General features: G+C 39.7%; 1 protein-coding gene across 1 annotated transcript in view; it reads right to left on the minus strand.

Annotated features, from left to right (window-relative positions):
* Positions 1–20172, minus strand: part of LOC104075764 (transcription factor IIIB 90 kDa subunit-like) — a gene marked incomplete at both ends in the record, with an annotated part of 31109 nt that extends 10937 nt beyond the window's left edge. Inside the window, one exon of the mRNA XM_009576380.1 lies at positions 20092–20172. Coding sequence (XP_009574675.1) covers positions 20092–20172 — 81 coding nt within the window. The remainder of the gene's footprint in view (positions 1–20091) is intronic.
* Positions 20173–25396: the final 5224 nt, after the last annotated feature.

The raw sequence follows: 25396 nt of genomic DNA on the forward strand, positions 1-25396 counted from the left end.
TTTATATCAGAGCTGCAACTGCCCCTGATAATTTTATCTTCCATAGATGATGGAAGAAGTTATGGACAGCACTTCAGCCTCAACTTTGCATTTCCTTCCTTTTTAAACTAAAAATAAGTGAAGGTTGCCACAAAGCTCAGCTAAACAATGTAGTGAATCAGTGAAGCTATTTATCAAGCCAGTCTTTTGTGCCATCTACTTCAGCTTGGAGTTAAAAGGAGATTTATGTTTAAAGAGAGAATGCACATATTTCAGGAACAGCCTTATATTCCGTTAAACAATAACATTTATGTAAGTCAGATGTACAGACTGTTCCAGTAAAGAAATAAAATTACAATGCCATCTATGTATTTCTACAGAGCCAATGTGGCCCTCTTCAAAAATATTTGGCATATTTGAATAATATCTATCTGTATGTATGCGATCTCTTCCATTTATATGAAGCTACTCTTTACACACAGGATGTCATCAGCAACTTTCTGGGAGAAGGGAATTCCCACTAGACTTTGCTCTCCTTCTCAGGAACCCTAATCACCCTAGAATTAAAGATGGAGAGCATGGGAGGGGGTAGAGGGTGGGTATTTAAAGACCCAGAGATTGAACTCATAGCCTTCACCAAATTACCAAAAATGATTTGTTAAGAGAAGAGCAGAAGATCACTAGATTTCTGCAAGACAATGGCCATAAATAGATATAAGCCTGAGTTCATGCCTAAGGACTAATAACGTGAAATTAAAGGAAAATGTAAGCACCATGTTAATGTGAGCTCACAACAAAACTCATTCGACCTTGTAATAGTTTCCCAGGGGAACTGGTGGAAACCCCCACTGCTTGGAACATATGAATCCAGGAAGGGCAAAACACGAGAAAAAATGCACGATATGGAATGAACCCATATAAGAAAAATGGGCTAAGATGATTTACTAGGTTAAAGTAAGTTCTTACACTTTTGCAAAACTGTAAAGTTTAAGAGAGAGGCTGCTTTGCATGACAGAACCGTTCTGTATTCTGAATGTACAGAGCAAGGGAAAAATCCCCCCCACCCTCTCCTCCCCAAATAGCCATCTCCGCTGACTCGGTACAGCGGCCTTCCAGCCTGCTCGCAGTTTGGCAGCAGAACCATACAGACCCAGTGTCAGACAGACCAACCTGACCTGTACAGCAAAGATCCACCTACTCAAGTTCCCACCTCTTAAATTATTTTCCACAGTCACCACTCCATTCTAGTTTTCCTAAATTAAATATTGTATTAGTAACACTTTGGGAGGAAAAAAAAACAACAATAAAAAACCCCACAAAAACCCTCAACACTTGTTCATGTAACAAAGTCTGAGACATATTGTCCATAACCAAATCTTCCTTTGCTCTTCTAGACAATCCACTAACCTCCAGTGTGCCAGTTCTTAGTAGTTAAGGAAAAATTCGGGTAAGCACAATTACATTTTTCTGGTCTTTATGTGTTAAACCTCAAATATCAATTACAACAGGGTTTCTTCTGTGCAGTATGACTGCAAGATAGGATGTGAGATCATCCATTAAACATACATGTCCAAAACTAGTGCATTATTAATTCATTTTCCCCCTAGGTAATATGGCATGGTGAAAAATAGCTACCAGAGAACATACTGACTAAAGACTTCAACAGAAATCAGTGGATTTATATGATGATTGCTATGCAACAACCTAACAGATCTCATTAAAGGAGACATGGATTCTTCTCCCCTGATACTGTCACTGCTCCTACAGAGTAGATGCTGATGTTCAACACAAGGAAGAATATTGATTGCAACCTACCCCAGAAATAGTTCTTACACCAGTTGCGAAAATGATCTGTCTGAATTTAATAATGTCTAAGTCTGACTACAGATAGGTCTCAACTTCATAGCATTTTTCTGATTAATGACAGTGTTTGGAAAATCTCTTTTTTTAAGTAAGTTGGCTATAAAGCACTACCTGCCTCGGAGTTTCAATTAGGCAGATGCTGTAAACACCTAAATGAGTTTCCACTGTTTTCCTCTTTGACTTTGTGGAGCTGCAGTCAAGGAAGCTGCCCTAAGAAGTCGCTTAACGTCAGCATCATCTTGAACCTAACAAACATATTGCTTTGGTAAAGTCCATAGAGTAAATTCTATTTACTGACCTCTTAAGATTCACAAGAATAAACAAACACTTCAATCAACTGCCTGCCTCAGCCCTGTTTTTGCTACAAGCAGCTCCTCACTGAAGGCATCAGAAGTTCTACTGCTACATTAATGAATCTCAAGGACCATGCTTTTCCTCCACAAAACAATTATAATCTGGCCCGTCCTCCTTCCCATCTTTTGTATTTTACTCCTGAGTGTTAGGAAAAGGAGACAGGCAGATGAAATTCTGCCTAGCTTTGTGCAAGATGACCTTACGTCCACATATCCATGGCCCTGGCAGCTACAACAGCAACAGGACACACTGAAGTTAACATTTCTGTATGGTCAAACGCCATCCTACTACATTATCATCTAACAAGAAGTATAGGTGCCACCTTGTTTAATCCAGCTTTAATTATCATAAGCATTCATATCCTATTGAAAGCCATGCTCCTATAGATGAGAAGCTGAACTTAGCATAACCAAACATCTCTGAGAGCCCCAAATCAATTGTGGTTTTAGCTTCTGGTAACTGTGCCTCTTACCGTTTTGAAATCACAGCACTCAAACTTCAACAACATTTTGTTCCAAGTGGCTGTTGTTATGTTGGCTCCCTTTTATGCTTTCTACAGACTAAATCAGGAATGGATATCTGACATAAGGATCCTTCTTCTCAGCTTAACAGTGAGCGAGTGCGTCTGGAGGAGACTGAAAACCACACACGATTCTCCGCATTCAAACCACAGAGGCAGGTGGCAGTCCTTCACTTCTGCTGCGAGATACAGAGGAGATAAACCACTCCAAATATACTCTTTGAAGAACTTGATTTTTGTTTCCATGTCACCGCTTACACTCCCTTATGCTCATCTTTATCTTCTGCTGAAGTTTTCTTAGAATTATATTTGGTATTTAATATTCAGTGTCACTGTAATCCCACAACTTGACTTTCCTGGCACGACAAATCAATGTTTCTCAGAAATCCAAAACAACCTAAAAGCTTTTTTCCTCTGTGTCAAAGACCTTGATCAACATCAAGTTTCCTTTTCTTCTTAAAGCTGGTATCAAACACTGCAATGATCTCAGAATGAAATGTATTGTATATGTCAGATCAAAAAGTAAAGAGCAGAGTTGGGGGGAAACAAAACTACCCACACATACTGTAGGAAAACTATCTAGTCAATGGCAAAAAGAGCATGTGAGCACCACTGTAACCCTTCAAAAAGAACATTATTTCTATTCCCAGTTCTCCAGGATCTAAAGTAGGGTGCAAACTCCCTTGAGGAGACCATCTGCCATCAATGCATGGTAGACTCACCATGGACTGAGAATGGAAAGAGACAGAAGTACGTTTATGATCCACAGAATGTCTAACAACTTTATTTTGACCAAAGCTACGAATACCCATTTGCTCTCAAGAAAGAAGCTGGCAGCAAGCAAGAGTTAACTTTTAGTATAGGGCCAGCTGGAATAACACAGACCACTCAGACAACAAACGTCACCTCACAAGCACCCTGGATTTATTCCAAAAATCACTTGAAAAGTGGTATTCTTTCTTGACACGCTCAAGGACTGATTCAGCTTGCACCAGAAGCAGTACTTTTTTTTTTTTCCTAGTGCATGTTAGGAACCATAGTTTCTAAATCTACTTTGAGATGATTTTGAATAGTCTCAAGATACACATTCTCCCACAGTATCACTAAGCAAGCTTGTAAATTATTTTCCTTATATTTAAGCTTAAAAACAAAGATTTCATGCAGCTAAAAATGTCAGATTATTTCCCCACCTCCCACCTTCCAAAAGAAGCCTTTAGATATAGAAATATATATTTTTAAGGTGGAAAGGGACTGTATTTGCAAAGCTATTCAACCACCCATAGTACTGCTATAAAATCACTTACAAGATTTCAGCTGACATTTAATAATTTTATTTCTAGCTATTTCCCTGAGCTCACAGAGCTTTCATGGCCAGGGAAGTAAGCAAACATAACACCTGCTTGGATTTGGCAAGCTCATGGGGCTCAGAATAATAAGGCAACCCCTCTAAAATCTCCCTCATCTACAGATGCCAATTTGCTGACAATAGGAAGATAGCTGTGCTCACCTTCAGAAATGAGGATTAATTTGGATTAGCAAATACTGAGGATTCATCTCACATTTAAAATGGAGGCTGGTAGAGAGGAGTGAATGATAAACTAAGAGCTATTACTGATTTACTGCTTTTTCATATGAAGTCTGCTTTCCTCTCTTCACTCCACAGCAAACCTAGGGTAAGAAGCAGGAGAGAACACACAAAAACCTCAGCCTGAAGACTAGGTACAACTGGAGCAGCTGGGGCTGTACTTTTCATTTTTATTCTGTAAGAGCATTTTCCTAATCTTTTAGTGATTAGAAGAAATCTACTTTCTTTTTTTATAACAAATCAGGAAAAATGTCAGAGGATGAAGTTAGCAGAGACAGTTGAAAGGGGAAATCTGATATCCCCCATCCATCCCATCACCACCCCTTGAATCAGCTTCCAATGCTCTTCAGATTTTGTGCTGAGCCACAAACCAAGATAAAAAGAAAAAGCAGTCAGTATTCTACAGGCATCAGCCAGAGCAAGGAAGAGAAGTGAGACAAGCACTGGCAAGAGGTACAGCAGCAAGCCTTGAAAGCAGTCCATCAGTAACATGCAACTCCTCTGATTTTTCTAAGATGCTACAAAGAGTTTGGAAGCAGAAGTTTACAGCTGTCTGTGTACTCCCTCAAAACATGCAGTATACATAGTCCATGAGCAAAGACATCCATCTTCTAACCTGATTTAGAGTCTTTTCCCATGTAAAAGAATTTCTGTGCACCTGTCTAAGCTTGCATGTATATGCACACACATGCAAAGGAATCAGAAATGCCTTTTTGCATTTGCATTTGCAGTGGCTCTGCAAAACCCTGAAAATAAGTACCAGGATGACTACCAAGGATGATCACACAAGCTTTAGCACCCATGCTAACCCATGAGAATGTGTATGGAGACTCTGCAGTGTTTATATCTCCCTTTCAGGCAAGATAATGTGATGCTTTCTAAAAAGGAAGAACATCGAAGATGGCTGTGTCTTATACATCAATTTTGCAAGGACAGGAAACAAGCAACCTTCAGGTTCAGTATATTCTATCCTGCTATCAAAAAAACCCCCTCAGACCGGACCTAATGACCAGTGTCTGGTGAGCAACCCATTCTCAGAAATTTATCCTAAATGGACTACAAAGCAAAGTGCAAACTACTGAACCTTAGACAACTCCCTCTGTAGCAATATTAAGTTCATGATTCCTACTGTAAAAATGCATGGAATGCTTTTGCTGAATATTGATTTATAAAAGCAATCAAACAGCATATCTAAGGTACAATGTAAATACTATTCACATGCATTCTCTCTAATGAATGACAATCATACAGGAGAACATGTGGTCTAATTCGTGTACATGAACCCAGCTCTGTGTATACTCCCAGAAACTGGAACTATGATCCTAAACTGCTTTCTTAATATTATGCATTTCAAAATATACTACCCAAAAGTACTACTAATCAACTGTGTGGTTTTAGAGCACATAAAGGAAGAATATACAGCTTTCTTCTAAAAATCCTATTCCTAATTAATTTTATTAAAAAATCATTTATATGCTCATTAGCATAATATAATTTCTTAGGGAGTCACACATTTGAATATTATTAGCCACTTGTTTTGTTGCATTCAATGACCTTTCTTTGAAGAAAGACACATGTTTGATTTCTCTATTGTTCAAACTTAAGAGAAGCTTCTTTGGGTTGAAAATGCAGGAATCCTCTGAACTGACTTTAAACAGCTAAGCAATCAATTACCTTTTCACTTAATTTATGCTGTGTTTGTTTGGGACAGCTTTGTCATAACAGCATGAAGGCTTTAAATCTAGGTGATTGAAGCCAGACTTCTAGGTACATATTTGAGATCCCAAATAATAATAATGCCAAACAAACACAGCTCCCGCTAACATCTAGAGTAGGTCTAAACAGCATAGCTCAAAAACAGATTTAAGCATGCTGAACCCAAATCCTTGCCACACTGCTGGCAGCCCTTACCCACACTGGAGCCTGGGTTCGAGGAGACCACGCTGTACTTCTCTCTCTACTTTATAAGAGTCATTTGCTTATAATTTCTATTAGAAAACAAAGTTTTTAAAAAATCACTATGTAGGAAACAATTCAATTCATTTTTCAAGTGTTAAATTCTCAATGTAGAAAGTTACGTCTAAAATGATAGCAATAATAACGCCTTCAGGAGAGTTATGCATTTGGTAACTCTACCCCCCTCCTGCAATTACTTAAACTTCCTTCATTTCTACCTACATGGTTGACGGTACTTCGGTTTAGTCTAAGCAGACTGGTACGTAGTTGTCTTTATTGTTCAAAATGATTCAATTATTTGAGTACAAAGAGGGGGGAAAAAAAACCCTTCATCTAAAGGAATAGTTTGCAACTTTAAACTCATGATTTCCCATCCCACAGTTTATCCATAAATAGCCAGTTCTGCAAAGCCTTAGGAAAAATGCAGCTTTCTTTACAACTCTAATTAAGGGAAAAAAATTACTTTCTTTTATATGTATGAACTAAAGTTTTTTCTAAATAAGAGGAAGAGCATTACATTTATTGAAGATATTAAAAGAAGCTGTGTATTAGGAGCCTGGATTTTTTTTGTAAAGAGCCTCCTTCCAAAGCAGGCTGGAGTTCTTGCTCTTTAAAACTCACAAGGTTAAATTAAATGTCATTCATGAAACAGGTTATATTCAGCTTATGAGGAGACATCACTCTTCAACCTTCCACCTTTGATAAAATACGCAGTACCTGCATGTTATCCTCCTTCATTACTTAATGCAAGCCCTCATAAACTCATCACCCAAGAAGGAACCATGTAGGCTAAGCCCAGATATGGTCCCACACACCCAGCATCCAACCTCCTAAATCATCCTATATACCATTTTTACATCAGAGATGGTCATAAACTATGTGTGGGAAATTCCATTCTGAGCAGCTAGCAGAAGAGCAAACCCAAAATTTTCAGGAAAAGTTCTATTTTAAAGACATGATTAAAGAAAGAAATTCACTTTCTCACTGCTCCTCCCATGAAATTACAGTTGAATAACTATGACAATAGCAGAATTTAAGCTTATTTTCAAAAAGTTTTAAGGAGTGTCTAACAGCACCACCTGGTGATCGTAGCTGTACAGTATTTTCAAGACATCCACTAAGTTAAGGCATAGTAATCAGCATAGAAGAACAGATTTTAATTCTGGTTGTGTACAATTTACCATTTTTTCCATTAAAAATACCTGCAATTTGTACCAGTAAATAGTAACATCTTGTGATTCTGTTAAAAAATGACTCAAACTCCTCAGAGCTAGCATCAGCTGACTTCTACTGGTAAGTGGTAAAAGCTCTTGACATAGCAACAGCCAGTTTAGTAAAATTCACTAATTTGTTCAAATGTTTTAACATACTATGTTAATGAACTGTTTGTTTAAAGGTTTGGTTTACAGTTCATACAGATGGAAAGGCCACCTCAGAATTAGAAACAGTCAAGCCTAGGTTATTAAAACAACTTGAAAAATCAAACTGGATGTCATGTATGCAGTATATTCTGAATTGATTAATATATAAACAGAATTAGCATTTTGGTCCTAATGAATTAAGACTTTTACTGCTGTTCCAGTGAAGTATCACAGAACATCTAATACACGTTGCTGGAAAAATCCTTAGGGATCCTGAAATGAAAAAGTACTTCCTAAAGACGTCGCGAGCGACAAAAATTCTATTAGAGTTGAGCATTTCTTCTTCATCACTCCTTTTTAAGTTGTGACTAAATTAGCACAGCCTGCGCACTCCAGGGTGTGTGCTGGGAGGAAGGAGAGAGGAGGAGGGGGAGAAAACAGAAGATATAACGGCCTGAGGCACTTCAAGCAGAGAGCATCCATCTGCTAGCAGCAGTCAATGAACAGAACATTTCTAAAAAGCTTCCCACTCATATTAAGTCAAGCCAAAAGAACACTAAACACCTTCCTTCACTCTGACTGTGCAGGACTGAACATAACAGGACAGTGAGTTATAAATATATCTTTCAAAAAAAATTTAAAAAGAGAGAGAAGCTTACAACATGCTCCTGCATTCAGCCTCTCCTGCTGCAAAGCTGGTTTAAGAGGCTCCTGCTCATCTCTACGTCATCCATTCCCTCCTCCACTCTGTGGTGGCATGTGGAGGAGTGAAATGATCAAAGGGAAATAGCAAAAGAAAAAAAAACGTTGGTTCTTTTTATTTTTCTATTTTGCTTGTGAAACCCAGATCTTTTCGCTGGCCCGGTGAACAGATGCATTGCCCAAGCTAAGGCCCAGCACATTTGGAAGAGGGGAGTGGGAAAGGGCAGCTGAGGGATGGCAAAGGCAGGGATCAAACTGGCTTTGCTGTTAGAGATGCTTATCACGGAACTGGACTCCAGAGCTGCGGCTCTACAAGACAGAGGCCTCTGATGGCAATACCACTTGAAGGAGTTTCCGACCCTTTACACAACATCTCATTCCCACCCGCACACCACAGCACATCAGCTCTCTGGGCTGACACAACTACCTACTGGGAGCACAGCAAATCCCAGCACAGCAATCATCCAGGTTAAAAATAACTTGCATGTGTGCGCAGAGTTGTTCTGGTTCAGGCTGGGACTAGGGTTGGGTTTTGAGTTTTTTGTTGGTTTCTTTTTTTGAGCAGGGGGTTGACATAGGTCAGTCTGCTGATAAATTCGCTGGTGTGGCTGTATTGGACATAGGACCCTCCCACCGAACACATCTCATACCTGGTACCAAACCCTGTAGTTTCTGTTCATTTGTATGTAATACCTACATTTACATTTGGGTCTTCCACCAGTGTGCTGTATTTGCCTGAGAAAGGCTGCTGTAGCAATGGCATTGAGCAGGAGCCAAAATCTTTGCCTGAGTGACTTTTGAATAGTGCACGCAATAGCAGTGCTCGTCCATCTGGGAGGACACATCACACAACTGGGAAGGCAACGAGGACGATCAAAGCCACACATGCTCTTCTGCACAAGGAACGAGGTGGTAATGTTGTGGAGAAGCATCACCACATGCACTGCTCTGATACTGCTCTCTCAGCCACCGCTGGATGTGTGAGATACTGTGCCAGATGTGCCTGGGCAGGTGTTGTTACAGCCCTACAACAGAAATACAACGTGCCTGCACATCCTTTCACAGACACGCTTGAGCTGATCCTACCTATATCCCACACCAACAGACGCATGCTAGTTCCTTCAAGACCATCAGCCACAACAAGATGAAAGCAGCTTGGGATCACAGCTAACTCGTGTCCAGCTGCAAAGTGCAGGTGAAATGAGTTCAAGCATGTCTCCAAGAGCAACAAGCAAATAAATCATAGTCTTCCTTATAAAAACAGTGTATACAGGCAACTGAATTTTTTTCTGTTATTTGTTAATCCTGTAGAGGGTCCAGAAGTTTAATGCTGTGGCCATTATTTAAGAAAAGCCATCTTCCAAGAAAACTGTAATAGCTCCACCAGCAAATCACACTTGCAGACCCTCAATGCTTCCCTGCACTACCACGTCACCAGCTCTCCAATTTATTTCATAGAGCAAAACAAGAAGGCACTTTCAACACATGAAAAAGGAACTAGGTGCTACCAGAGAACACAGCATTAAAAAGCAACAACACTCTCCCTCTCAGGTTTTGAACCATAGTGCCTGTAAAATGACACAAACACTTCAAAACTCACGTTTCAATGTTTAAAAGACAGTCCTATGCCATATAAGTGGCATACATATTCTCCACTATCAAAAAAAGAGAGCAGCAGCTACATGGAACTTAAACCAAAGCTATGTTACCTGAAGTATATTTTAAGCTTGTCTAACAACATTCCAAAGCTAAAATGGTTTAACTCAGAAGCTTGTTAAAAGAGGCAGATTACTAGCACAGAACTTTCATAGACATTACTAGAGGGAGAGGAAGGAGAGAGGCAGTTGCCTATTTTCTGCCACACTGTACAAGAAGGAAGAGAGACCTATTAATATCCAAATTCATCTCCTTGTGAATGGAACTATAAAAAGCAAATGTTTTAAAAAACATCAGCCCACTAGGTAAACTGTCTTTAAGTAAAGGATTGCTCTCAAGAGAAATGACAGGTTCCAGTTACCTACTCAAGGCTGCAAATCTCTGTCAGTGAATTCCACAAATGTGATATATATTGTCCTACTCTATGTCACATAGAAATTGTCGAAGTTAACAGGGAGAAATTTTAAGATACGAGAGGTCAAAACTTTAATATCTAAGCAAGAAATTTCACAAGCACGCAGAATTTTAGAAGGCATTTCTTCTTTTGTTTGTCAAAATGAAGCAGAGATTTGTGCTTCCCTGGCACAACAGTTTTCTTGTCCACAGCCAACTATTAAACTAAGAGACAGAGCAGAGACAGGAGAAGAGACAATCATGAAAGACGCCTTTAAGTCCAGAGTCACAAACAGGCCAATTCGAAGCAGCTGAACACGCAAATATTTTTTGTTATTAGTTAAGACAACAGAAGTCATCTGTTAACTCATTTGATTAAGACTTCCTTTTTTTTTTTCTTTATTTTTTCAACTTCAAGGACAATCTTCAAAACTAAAAGAAAAAGTAACAACAGAGATTGTCCTGAGTCCACATACAGACTGAACCAACACCTCCAAGGAATTTTAGAAGTGTCTTTTCTAATTTTTCCCTTTTGTGGCTAAGAAAACACAGGAACGGCCTTCCTTGACTCATGGATTTCAACTGGGTGGGATGCTGTGCTCAAAGTTTTAAGTTGTTCATCAGCCTCTTGGCAAAATCCTACCATTACATTACCTCCAGCAGATCCTCTACTCTTTACTTAAAGGATCCCAGACCCTCTTCATTAGAAACATAACAGATCTCATTAAAGGAGACATGGATTCTTCTCCCCGATACTGTCACTATAAGGACAAGCAGCACATCGAAAGCATCTGAGACAGGTACTTTATTCATCATTCCCTCTCAAAACACAAAGATGGCCAAGGCTTAAGAAACAAAAATTTTCAAATCTGAACTCAAGTAGGAACTAATTAATCAACGCATAACCAAAAAGTTGTCCCAGATCAGCTGATGAACTTGACTGGTCTTTTAACAAAGGTAACTGGAGATCATGAAGCACAGGGTCTCATTAGCCATCTGAGAAAGAAGAGATTCTCCATGTGCTGAAGGAGAAGCTGCAGTACCAGAAGGATTCCGGCTTCTTCAGATGCCTCTGAATTAAACTCCATGGGTCCCCAAGAGTAATAGGGAAACAGGCAGGGAAATACATTCTTCTGCTGCTTTTATCCAAATTCTTGGAATAACTTATGCTGGCTAAAGAGTGCGTTTTCTGCCTCTGAGGTTTTTTTGCTTTTCTTAAATAAGTGGTTTGTCTGCCTCTTCAGGTCTTGCTGATTAGTGAAGTTGCCTGCAAACCCTGAAAGCTGAAGTTCTGAGAAAGATGTGTAAACTATTGAGATACCCTGAAGGTCAGCCGTCAGGGACTCCAGCATCTGAGCTGTGGCTTATGTTTCTGTGACTTACCAGAGCCTGCATCAAAGCAGAGGACCAGGAAAGCCCGTACCTGCTGACACTCAAGCAAGCCTCAGAAGCACAGAGGTCCAGCAAGCTGGAACACAAACACAACAGCCTAGTAACACCAGAAAAGTTCCCTGTTGAACTGTTATGTCGTAAGTAACAGTGATCACAAATGTGAAAGGGCAGACATTCGGGAAAATAACATTCTTTTTAAAATTCTTTGCTGAAGATGTTAAGGTACCAAAGATTTAACATCCCAGGTCACAACTTATCTGCTTTCCTGTCTCTGGAGCATGTTCTCATCATGGAGGAAGAGCAATGAAAAGTCAAGAGACACTTGTGCAGGAAATAAATATGTGAGTGTTATGGCTAGGACACATCCATGTTTTAGCAGACACTGGAGAGTATGGATCTACAAGACAGGAGGAGGGAAAGCTGTGAGTGGCCTCAAAGGGAGGAAGCTTGAACTTGTTAACATGCAAAAGGGCAGAGCAGTAGGATGCAATTCAGTAGTTCAGTTTTGGCCATGTTAAGTCTGTGTCAACAAGGAGATATACAAAGGCAGACACAAAAGCGTAGGATTCATCACCCTTATCTTCAGAGATGAGCATCTCAGCTTAGTCAATCTAGACTTCCTTTCAGTGAGTGAAGAGAAACAGACACTTAAGAGAATGAGTCATTTGACTTCCTTTCGGATTAAATTAATCACACCCTAAATCTGTCTGCCTCTATGCAGAGACCCTGAAGGGAGTTCAGGATGACAATCCCACAGACATCTAAACTTTGCCAGCTGAATCCCACCCTAGCTCAAGCCATGACATGGGACTAGATGGAAGAGGTATGCTGAGAATAAGGAAGTTTACCAAAGGAAAAGGTTGCACTTGAAACAACAACAACAACAAAAAAATAAAAACCCACACAAACACACACCAACAAAACACACCCACCCACAAAAAACATGTAAGATCATCTCAAATGAAAAGGGGAAGATGCCCCTTACCCTCCTTCAAGGAGAGATGGAGAAAGTTAACACATCAAATGGAAAGATGAAGGAAATTCATGAGACAGAAGTTGTTAATGATAACAAAAGACTCATAAGGGACAAGACAGTAGACAGATCAAAGAGGGTAAAACTGAAGCAATGGTCTGGCTAGAAGAGGAAGTCTTTCAAAGCCTTATTGAGTAAAGAAATTTAGAAGGATACCAAACAAACCCAGAAAAGGAGAACTTTAAGCAATGGTTAGTTTAAAAGACAACAGGATAAAACCCAATGACGTACTAACTGAATGTAGAGATGGGAAGATCAGGATTAGCTTCTATCCTAATAGAAATGAAGGCAAGAAGGACAAGAAAATGGCAGAGACTAGACTAGAAGTTTCATTATTGAAATTAAAGCCAGAAAGAGGAATTGATACAGGAGGAAGAGTCAAAGAAAAGATTGCATCCAGCAAAGGAAACAATCTGGCAGAATTCAAAGTCTATGCACAGCTGCAAAACTACAAATTCACTGAAGGGTGACAGATACATGGTGGAACAGCTCACATGACTGGAGTCATGAGATGGATGGTTACAGACTCCACAAGAAGGACAGACAGGGAAGGTGACAGGGGACTCATTTTACACAGAGGAACAGCTTGAATGTGTGAAGCTCTGCTGAAAAACAAGTGACAGGCCAATAAAGAGTTAATGGGTCTGGATGAGAGGCGAGGCCAAAGGAAACACTGTCATGAGCACTAGCTATAGACCACCTGATCTTGAAGATGAAGCCTTCTTTAGACAACAGGAAGAAGTCCTGGTTCTCATGGTGAATTGTAACCATGCCAGCATCTGCTGGAAGGGAATCATAGTGAGGCACAAGCAATACAGTGGACTTCTAGAGTGTGTCAGAAACAGGTCAAGTAGGAGAAGCACTGTGATACATGTACCATTCCCTAGAAAGGAAGAAGTGGTGGAGAATGTGAAGTATGATGGCAGGCTTGGTTATAGCAACCCTGAGATGATAAAGTTTAAGATCTTGAGGGGTGTGAGGAAGATGGGTAGCATAATGACAACCCTGGATTTCAGAGGGCAGGCTTCAGTTTGTTCAGAGAAATGGTAAGCAGGACCCCTTGAGGTACTGCCGTGAAGGCCAAAGCAGCCAGGACGATTGGTGAATCTTCAAGTACAGTCTCCCCAAAGCACAAGGACACTCCATATTGATGTGCAGGAAGTTGAGCAGGCAGGGCGTGTGGCAGTTTGGCTTTATAGCAGCTCATGAGTCTCCTTGGTCTTCTGTTGCAATGTCTGTTTTCAGGTCTCACAGGTCTCTTCACGTGAGTTTGGAGGAAATGAAGCATTAGCCATGGTAGAGAAAGACTGAACAAGGGCTCAGTAAAGAAAAATCTACATACACAAGTCAATTTGACTGGATGGGATACATCTGAGGATGCTAAGAGAGCTGGGAAAAAAAGGCATCTTTGCCATCTTTAAAAAGTTGTAGGAATCAGGGGAGGTTCTCTATGACTAGAAGACGGCAAGCGTCAGGCTTTTCTTCCAGAACGACACTAGAGGCAAGTCAGCCTCCCCTCAGCCTGTTGGAAGGCTATGGAACAAATCTACCTGGAAACCATTTCCAGACACACAAAAAGTAAGGTTACCAGGAACTGCCAGCTCAGATTTAATGAGGGCAGATCATGCCTGACTGCAATAAAAGCCACACTGCAGTCAAGGTAAATAGTAACCACTGCTCTTCCCTCATCCCATTTCACCATTCTCAGTACCCTGGCAGCCAAATTCAGAAGATACAGACTAGACAGGTGAACTGCAAATTAGGTGAAAAACTGGCCAGGTTCAAAAGGTAGTGGTCAGCACTTTAACCATCAGACTTACGAGCGGGATTGATACTGAGGTCAATCAGTTTAATTGTTTAATGCCTTCATTAACAACATGGACAACGGGACAGGAGGCTCCCTTTGCCAGCCTGTGGACAACATCACATTGGGACAGTGGTCAATACACTGATGGGCAGAGCTGCTATTCAGAGGAATCTTAAGATGCTGCAGAAATGAGCTGACAGAAAACTCATGAAGTTCAACAAGGCAAATGCAATTTTTTTTGCACCTGGGACAGAAGAACTGCAGGGTAACAATACAGGCTGGGGACTGTTTGGCTAGGGAGTAGCTTTGCAGAAAAGGATCTAGATTCCTCATGGACAAAAAGATGAACATGACTCAGAAGCACCCAACTGCAGTGATGAAGGCTAACTGCATCCTGGAGCTGCATTATTAAGACTGTAGCCAACAGGTCAAGGGATGTGGTTATTATCCCCTGTTCAGCACTTGTGAGACTATATTTAGAGTACTTTGTTCAGTTCAGGACTCCTCTGCACAAGAAAAGGCACTGACATATTGGAGCAAGTCCAGCAGAGAGCTGCTAAGATGATTAGGAGACTGGAGCACATGGCGTGAGGCTGAGAGCTGAATTTGCTTAGTCTTAAGAAGAGAAAGCTAAGGGGGAGGTCTCATTGGTGTCTTCAGCTACTCAGTGGGAGGTTATAAAGAAGATGGAGCCAGAATTGTCAGAGATGCACAGCAAAAGGACAAGAGACAAGAGTCACATTTCATCAACATAAGTTCTGACTAGATACAAGGGAAAAAATCCTCATGGTGAGGGTGGTCAAGCGTCAAAGAACAGGTTGTCCAGGGAAACTGTATCATATCCTTCTTTCAGGATACCCAAAGTTCAGCTGCATTAGGCCCTGAGCAGCTTAATGCAACTTCAAAGCCACCGCTTTGGAAGGGACCTCTGGAGATCCACAATCTAAATTATTCTAGGATTCTACTATCCTCTCCTCCCTTGTTGTGCTAGTTTCGTTAAATAAAGATGTGTTCTCTGTTCCTCTTCTTTGGATACTTCTGTTCTTCACGCATATAATATATGTCTCTGTTCCTGTTCTTTGAATACTTCTGTTCTTCACGCATATAATATATTGTCCTGGTCTAATTCACGCTGTACAGTTCTGTCAGGAAGTAGAGCCTTCTCTAATCACTTGTAATAAACCAGCTATGAAATTAGTGATGACAACGAAGGTTAAAGAATTAAATAGTTTAAATGTAAACAGTCAAAAATGCATTAGAGAACATCTTCAGAAATGCCTTCCCATTTAGCATTAAAATACTGTTAGCTATGTTTTGGTATTTAAGAGGACTGAGGGAAAACACACATTCATTTAAAGAAATGATTAAAAACACAGCACAACAGTTCAGAAATTGGATTAAGCTAGATGCAGCTGCAATCTTCAAACTTAGTTTAAACCAAATTTGAATATCTGCAACTGAAGCTTTCAAGTTATAATCATGCCATTGACCTTCCTTCCCCCCACCCTTTTCTTTTTGGCCACTGAAGACTATTGAAAGTATCAGAGTTCCAAGTCAAGAACAACTCCCTTGTAACTACGACTCTGACATGGATATAGTGAGAGCAGATTGCCTGCAAGGAAACAAGAATAAACCAGCTATTTAGAGAGATTATGTAATGCAGTGCAGAGCTGTGAAGTGAGATTTAAAGAGACAGAAATCCGCATTTCAGCCCTGTAAGCAACCATAAAAGTTGGGCAATACTGCAGCAATTTGAAGAGGCTCAGACAACAGAGGAAGAAGTCTTGTCAAACGGTCCCCTCTCTGAGTCAGTATTTTATTCGTAACTCTTCTTTCTCACAAAAAGAGCACTGTTTGGCTATTTTGTCAAATCCTTTAAAACAAAGCTGAAACACCTCTTCACATCATCTCACAGAAGTGCAAGTTTTTACTACAAAAATGAGCTTTAAATGAACAGATAGGAACCATTTTGTAGACCTGAGCTTGTTGAACTTGTGGAGCTTAGTGTGCTCAATTAGCGCAGTACCGCACACTGAAAATCAAACCGATTATGAACAAATACAACAGTATTAGGTCTTTCCTGCATAAATATTTTAACAAGTGTAAACAAGACTCCAGTTTTTATAAGCAGCCAATTCCCAAACGAACACCCACAACCATCAGCTGGTTCAGCAAAGAAAGGCAGAGACTATGAACTGCCATGCACCACCGCATTATAAATAGCGAGGAAACATACAGCAAAGGCGTGTGTGATAACGGAGGTTAGTTCTGTGTATTATACATTCTTACACAAACCTAGAAACTATAAAACCCATGGCTTTGTTTAGAGCATATATATACAAAAAAACCCACCAATACACAAAATAATGATTTTGTAGAAGAGTCCAGAACTGTTGAGCAGTTGTTGAGAGATTTTACTTCTGCATTTCTTCACTTAAGAATGGAGGGGAGAAAAAAATTGTAAAATTATTACCTTAGGTATTCTAATGAAAAACAGTTTTTCATCTAATTCTAAACATCCTTTAATTACAAGCCTCAAAAAAAATAGCAGCATCATATGTTCATCTAATTCTAAACATCTTTTAATTACAAGCCTCAAAAAACAGCAGCATCATACGTTCAGCCAACCCCAGCTGCTTTGCTAGTGATTAAATAAGAAACAGTGAGCCCAGATCATCTCCCTCTCACCTCCCCTGAACAGACAGACATTACAGCAAGGAAGAATTTGGCCCAAACTACATGGGGGAGGGAAGGGAAAGCAGGGGGAGGTGGTTGTTTTTTAAAAAACAGCAAGTCCCTGCTCCGTTGCTGGACTTTTCCTCGCATCATGTCAAGCCTGCAGGTTGCTGGCAAGCAGACCAGGCACAGTGTGAGGCCTGCCAGCGCTCTCAGACCACACACACGCACGCTCTCAGCTGCTCTCAAATACACAGGGGACGACCTCCAGAGCAATCTGGGCTCCGCCGCCCATCTCTGCTCTCTGGAGTCTGTTCCTCCCTGCTGCAATAGCCTGTACAGAGCACCATACAGGAGAAAATCATGTGCTTACACTACTGAAGGTAGCATGCAGCCTTGACCTAAGAGCCATCAGCGAGTTGCAGGAATAGGCCTCCTAAGTGTGTTCACAAGCCGTGCTGCACCAGCATCCCGACGGAAGCTAATTTCAGCAGTTCATTTGCAACTCGGTTAACGTTGGAAATGCAAACGTAGTAATACCCAGAAATAAATAAATAAGTAGCTCAGCATTTTTTCTGATCAGACAGCATAGCGCTGCAAGGATAACTGTTCATTATCAGTACACTTCAGTTTCACTCAAGGAACAACCCCATACTTTTTCTTCAAAATACATACAGTAAGTTCATTTACCTTGCTACACTTGCAAGTCTAAACGCAATGGATATTAACATAATTTTACCAAAAAAAAAAGCCATGATCATGGGCACACAGTGACAGGGTGAGATTTTGTAAGTTCACTGCCATAGCTCAATTTGCAATTAAAAACTATGTAAAGCTAAAAGTGTGATTAAATGCAGCAGACAACTAGCTCATTATACAGCAGCAGAAAGAAAAGCCTTTCAAACACCAATTGCTCTACCTGAAATATCAGCTGCTGTTGTCATGCCTGGGACTGAGCAAGAACATCACTTAGCTCACTGAAAAGAACTTTCCCAGAGACAGATTGGCAGCATGACAAATGCAGGTTGGCTACAGAAATCAAAGACCAAACAGTTTTTTTCCTATATAAAGGATAGCCATAAAAAGGAGAAGAAAACCCCTAAAGAGCCTCAGACAGTTATAGGTAAAAAGACCAATTATTTTCCTGTTTCAAAACTGTTTCACTTCATTTCAAGCAACTGTAATTTTTTTTATATGATGCTGACAAACTTTAGCCAAGTCAGAATCATTGTGTATACTTACGGGGGCCCCCCACACAAAAGTTGTGGGGAAGGAAGATGCTCAGACATATTCCCCAGCAAACACTCATCCAAGAAAGAAGCCATGTTTAGATTCCAGAAAAACGCCTACGCTGTCTTTAATTGCAATCACCTTTCAGCATAACCAAAAGGGCTTTTGAAGAATTCAAACACTCCAAGAAGCAACAGGACAGCATTTTCTCCCCTCAGCATTTCACTTTTCTACAATTAAAGACAAGGAACTGAGCAGTCCTTACACACAACAAGCCAATGTATTTTTTAAATGCCTGTGCAAAATTACAGTTTTGATTAAGTGCCTTCATCCAAAGACAAACTTCACTAACTGTAAAAGGTATTGTAGTAGGTTTATTACCCTGCTTATACAGGTTACACTTTACACAGGCATTTTTAAATCTCGGAAGATAGTAACTTTGGACTTGACACTGAAACAAGCTCACATAAAGCACGAGCTTTACTCTGCCAAACAAGCAGGGCTCGATACTGTTCGGTACAAACAGCTGAATAAAACATGCTGTATATAAAACAATCTGTATATAAATCAGCTGAATAATGCTGGTAAAGCAATCTGGCTATATTTCAATAACACAGATCAATCTTAACCTTTCTATACACATGCAGATATAGTATCAGATCAATCTTACCCTTTGCATACCTATGCAGGCATAGTATCAGCCAAGATTTTCTGTGTTTGAGTTGCAAGTATAAGACTTTAATTTAGGAAAATACCTTCATCTAAAATATCTCCCCAAAATGAACACCATATCAGTAAAACCCATCTATGTCCCTTGGTTAATTACATGTCAGGTTCTGAGTCTTTGATATGACAGTCCATCAGCTGTCATCTCCAAGAGTCTTGAGACAAGAGTTTTAATTAGCTAAAAAATGACAACTCCTGTCCATTGAGTTGAGTAACAGCAATTGAAATTGGAAGACCATTCTGATTCTGGAATAAAAGCTGGTTTTATTCACGCTCTTTAAAGAGTGTAGATTATGTAGATCTCAATTAAAATGTATAGCATGCAATGAGAATATTTATTTAAATATTCTCTGGACACTAAAATCTTTTTTCCATTTTTCCCCTCTCTGTTCAACAGTCACTTATTAAGCACATGATTACTATGAAGTGTGCATAAATACATGCATTATCTCACATTTATACTGCATAAAAACAAAAGCATTTGAACAATTATACTTAAAAATAAACATGCATAAAGCATTTCAAGAACCCTGAAAACTGATAAAATAAAAAGCCACAATAGGTTAACAGATAATGAAAAGGTGCAATGGGCATGTCAACCTTGAAGAAGCCCTTTTAAACTATGATAGTATTGTCAGGTGCCATTACCCTTTGTCAGACAGCTATCTGACCTCATAAATCAGGTCTAACAACCAAATGAGAGCACAATGTAAAATCAGCACTAGGCAGACTTGTCTACTGACTAACGAGTGGCCTGCCAAGGTTTTGAGGTCACATTCAAAATTAAAAATTAATGGTAATCAACCATATTATTAAAAAAAAAAAAGTCATAGCAACAAGACTAAAGCTTGCAAGTACCGTTCTGTAGAGTTTGTGCTCGTGACTCCTTTCCCAGATTGGCGTGGAAACCTCCTCCTAAAGTCGGTGTTTTGCCTGCACCTATTGGGGGGGGGAAGACAGACGTCAAATGCAATAACTGAATTAAAATATTGAAAGAAAACTTACTGTACCACTATATTCAGTATCTGTATAATTTACAACACGCCAAGTTACATTAAGAAGGGCAACAGAAGTGCTTGAAGGGCTTAAGACATCGAGTACAAATCCTGTGCAATTTATTTCTTCCTTGGGATACCATAAGAATTACATGGCTCCACATTTTAGGCAGAACATGAAAATGAATATTGTAAAATATTTCTCAACGTAAATGATGAACAATTGCTTAGTTAATATTTTTTGTCTGAAGAATATTCAACACAATTTTAATAGCTAATTACTGGCACTACAGAACATAAAACATGCTTAGCATTCAATAATGACTGTGTTGGCTACTACAGACATAACACTTACTTTAAAATAACTTCAGTTTAACATTAGGCACACACAGTGACACTTAGGCTACAAAATCTGCAAGTCTAGAACTGTTACGTTTACACCCTGAAAGGTTGGAGACTAAAATAAGTCTGAGTTGTAAATTAGCATAAAGTAGAGGCTAGTTTATGCATCCATGCCAACGCTGAGGACCCTGAATGCAGAGTCCTCTGGGAGTGAGTGGAACTACTCATACAAACCATTCTTGCAGAACAGGGAATTAAACTACCAAGGACTGAAACAGTCTCCCGCTAAAGCAGGAATTTTTTTTTTTAAAACAATCTGGGTACCTCAAGCAGATATTCGAACCTATCAGCTTAACAGCAAGTGAGACCAAAAAGCTAAATTGCACAGGACTGAAACCAAGTAATTTGTTAGTAATCGGACTTCTGCTTAATTCCAGTAGTCTGCTCTACAGAACAGGGAAAAATAGTCATCTTGTTCCCTATGATGCCTACAGTATTTCCTCAAGTTCTTGTAGCTATGTTTTCTCATCTTACACCAGTTCTTTAGAACAAACTAGGATGGCTTTGGGACAGAAACATACAGGAGTGAAGCAGTTCAGGACATTTCTCCTACACACCTGAATAGGATACTTCCATAGCAGGTACAAGTGATGAGAAACTGTGACCTAAACTGTTCACTCTTACTAGACTTTCTTAGCTAGTCTCCTCTCAGCTGCATTTAATGTACATCTATGTTGAGGAAAAAGAAACAGAAAAGCTAATATTCCTGTAGAATTATTGTCTACAAGCCTTCGAAGCTTAATTTTCCATACAACCTTTAAATTAGGTTTCCAGTGCTATCCACAACAGAAACCGACTTCACTTCATTAACAGACCCTTTCAACAAACAGTAATCAGAAGCTCTCACGTAAATGCCCCACAGCTTAAGTACTTCAGTTCAACATCCTAATTGGAAATGAAAAATATTCAATAGTGACCTCCTCACTGGATATAGAGCTAACCCTCCCAACTCTTATTTGCTCCAGACTATTATAGACAGCAATCTCTTCTTGCCATTCTTATAGGTACAGTCTTTTATTTCCACAAATGCTCCAAAACAAACCAATGAGGCAAAACAGAGAGAGGTTACCAAACTACCCTAGCACACATAACATTTTTGGTGTACATTTAATAAGAATGGTTTACCTGGCAAAAAATATATCAACAGAGGCAATAGTTTTATGTTCCTTCAGTAGCAAATTTAACTTCAGAAATTCTGCCTCTTACCCTCCTTTTTTTGTTGTTTTAAGGTTTGCTTTACCACAGGCTATCTCACTTGTCTGATTTACAGCAGGAGAGCCCGCACTCAAGCATCAGTACAGTGGAGGAGGCCATAAACTGCAGGGCAAGAGCAGGAACAAACAGCAGGGCAGGCTGGCAGCAGCAGCCTGCGTCAAAGGCACCGTTGCCCCCTCCTGTGCACAAAGGCTCCACTTCTCAGTTCCCTCCACCTTTGAATACATGAAAATACTGAACTGTATTGGACTATCATTGTCAAAACAGCGACATTACTCTTTCACAGGTTTCCCTGTTGCTACTAAAAAGCTTACGCAAAAACAATCTTAGAGTGGCGATAAACAATACTATTAACAAAATGATTTAACTTACTTAGAAGCTAAAATCCAGAAGGAATACAAACAAAATAAAATTAAGCTGAGATTTCAGCAGTTTTGTTCTTAAAGATTCTTTTTCATTAGACATCAGGATATAACATTGTACATAAAAGTCGTTTCTTTCTAAGCTATAGAGTCTGCAGCAGGTACTAGCAGAGCTATGTGAAAGACAAATTCTGCTATCAGAATTTGTGTGTCCATTTCTCAGCGAATTAACTGGAAAGACTACACATCTCTAATTAGCAATGGGCTTTGAAAACTCACAGAAAACTTGTCTGTTGAGCACTTACACTCTCAGAACTGCAAACTAATGTTGCCATTGACTATGAAGTCTCACCATCAGCTTTAATCTTTACAAGCAGAATGCAAACCAAACTCATTAATGCAACTGTTCAGCTGGGTCATAAAAAGATAAACTCTTAAAACAAGAAAACTGTGAAATCATCAAATTCATTTAAAGACAAAAATCCCTACAAAGCTAGTCATTTAAACAGTACAAAGGAAAGGAACAGCATTCGCTAGGCACAACCAAATTAACATCCCAGCTTAACTGAAATTTTTACATTCTTGACCTTTTCCATTTTCCCCTCTACAACTTCAAAAGTGAATTAAACAGGCTTTTGCATTTTCACATTCAGCTTTCAAGATATACAAAAATATATCTGAGAAGTATTTGGTGTCTGCAAGTACTGTCTGCCAAATCTTCAACATTAACACTAACATTTCCCTAAGCCAACTAAAATACCCTCCTTCGTGAGGCGGCACCTCCGAAGGTACGTTGTCATCTACTGATCATTTTTAGAAACTAACTCAGATTCTCAGCTTTGGATAACTGAAGCCTCCTCTCCTCTTCAAGTTAGCTTTGGACACTTACATGAAATTTTGGACAACAGAAGGTGTGGAGAGATGTGTTAGGCAGCTCAAAAGTACAGCTACTCAATTTTTTTGTGGTCCTCTCATTGGACTACAGTGCCATGAGACACCAAAAGAAGAGAACTGAAGAAGCAGCAGATCGTATACCTGGAAACTTGATGATACTCGGTCAAAGCTTATGCAGGTCCAGACCCAGCCCATAACCCCGCATTACTCAAGTGCTGAACTACAGTGACTGTCCCTCAAGCAGCCAAGAGCAGCCGTCCCCACGTCTGCTCCTTGCAGCACAGTCTCCGGCACAGCTGCCATGTGCAGGGTCAGACCCAGGCACCCTGGCCCCTTCTGTTTTGCTCCACCGGCTCACTAACAAACAAAGTCATATCACTCGGCTTCTCTACAAAAATGTTCCTCAAGCAGTAAAAGGAGCAAGCAAAGCTTGAAGTCTGTGGTAACCTTGAACAGCAACAAAAAGAAGACACCAGGAATGGCACTTATCACATCCCTCCATACAGAGGAAGCACAGAGCAGCCACTCAGGCATCTGCGGCTTAAAGGGCACTTTCTGAGAGCTAGCGACATGCAGAGTTTCAGATTCAACACCCAGAGAAGAAACAGCTTCAGTCCCAGTGTTATGGATTGTGTTTCCTCTACATAAATGAGCAAGTGAAGACAGGGAATGAAGCTGCTTGCAACTTGAACTGAAGTGTATCTGCTATTTGATAGGACCAGTCTTACCAAAATCCTACCCTGTGAAATTAAAACTGAAAAAACACCAGCCCTTTCTCCAGCACAAGGTAGGAGAAAAACCTTCAGTTTAAAACCCACGTATTTACATACCCAGCATAAAATCTAGGTCTGGTAAAGAGTGCAGATGGCATCACACCAACAGTTTCATAATCAGGGTAGACTAGATAATCTAATATAAAAAAATGAATGAGCTTCCTACTTAAGTTAGACCATAAAAGTCAAAAGGAGAGTACGTCAGTGTCCCATTACAATTCACGCCTACAATGGCAAAATGATGTAATTAAAGTTTTCTGAACACACAAAACTACTGAAGTCTGTAGCCAAAATAATTCTTTTCTCAGCCATTTTTAAAGGCAAGTTAACAGATCTGCACACATCACAGCCTGCTGAAATGCTACTGCTGAATAAACTTACAAACTTTTAATCTATTCCATCATAACTACCTATCTATGGACCTACTTTCATAACTACCAACCAAAGAGATAAATACACTGTTGAATCCACCACGCCCGAGTTTAGGGCTGCACAAGCCTATGACACCAGTCTGTGTCCAAGTTACGTGCAAGAGTCAGCATTTTCACAACTGACAGCAGTATACTCTGCAGCGCTTCAAGCAAGCATTTGTTGCCATCACAAGGACAGCATATAAAAGACTCAATGCCGGAAAAAAAACACTATACACTTAACTCTGATGCAAGATTGCCACCTGGAGGATTTCAGAAGAGAAGCAAAAATTGATTCAGTTCATCTCACTGAAACATACAGCGGGTAATTATTTTTTGCATGAAGTAGATGCAAGTTTTCTCTCTTCCTTCCCACCACAACATGGTTACGAATTAGTTTTGTAATGAGAAAACCTAGCACATGGTAAAACCGCTAAATACTCTTCAGTATTTCCCAAAAAGGCCTGCAAACCCAGCATATCCATACTTTCTTCTGTGTTGCAAATTACATCATGACCACTCTACATAATATAAAATTAACTGTGAGTTAGTGTCATCTCTAGAAATCTGGACCACAAGTAAGAGGAATTTTGCTGATATTAACATTATTTTCACTTTTCAGTATCTAGTGTTTTCATTTTGAGTTTAGTGTGTGGATTACCGGTGCAACCCACTTCAGGACTGTTTAAAGCTGCACTACAAGAAATATTTTATGTCAGGATTTGGTCTATCAATACATCCTACATGGAAACCAATTAACTACCAACTAAAAACAAAACCCCTACTCCTTCCACTTTTGTAATATTGAAAAATACAGACGAATCCTTTATTGTATGTAACAACTGACCAGACAAAAACATAGAATCTGATACAAACACAGAGTTCATCCTCTTTACTGACTGTCTCACTAGCACTTACTGTGACAGTAACTGTCCATCTTATAAAGTTCTAGAGGAAAAAAAAGGCATAGAAGATGAATGGCTAGTAAGCTTAGCTTAAATTTTATGAAAGCTTTTTTCTCCCTGTATCTAGTCCCTCTCTTCTCTCCAGTTTGCTGACCATAACTTTCCTTTTCCACAAACCCCAAAAGACTGAAATACTTTGATCAAGGC

This window comes from Fulmarus glacialis, unplaced genomic scaffold (assembly GCF_000690835.1).
Source record: "Fulmarus glacialis isolate BGI_N327 unplaced genomic scaffold, ASM69083v1 scaffold41074, whole genome shotgun sequence".
Lineage (NCBI taxonomy): Eukaryota > Metazoa > Chordata > Aves > Procellariiformes > Procellariidae > Fulmarus > Fulmarus glacialis.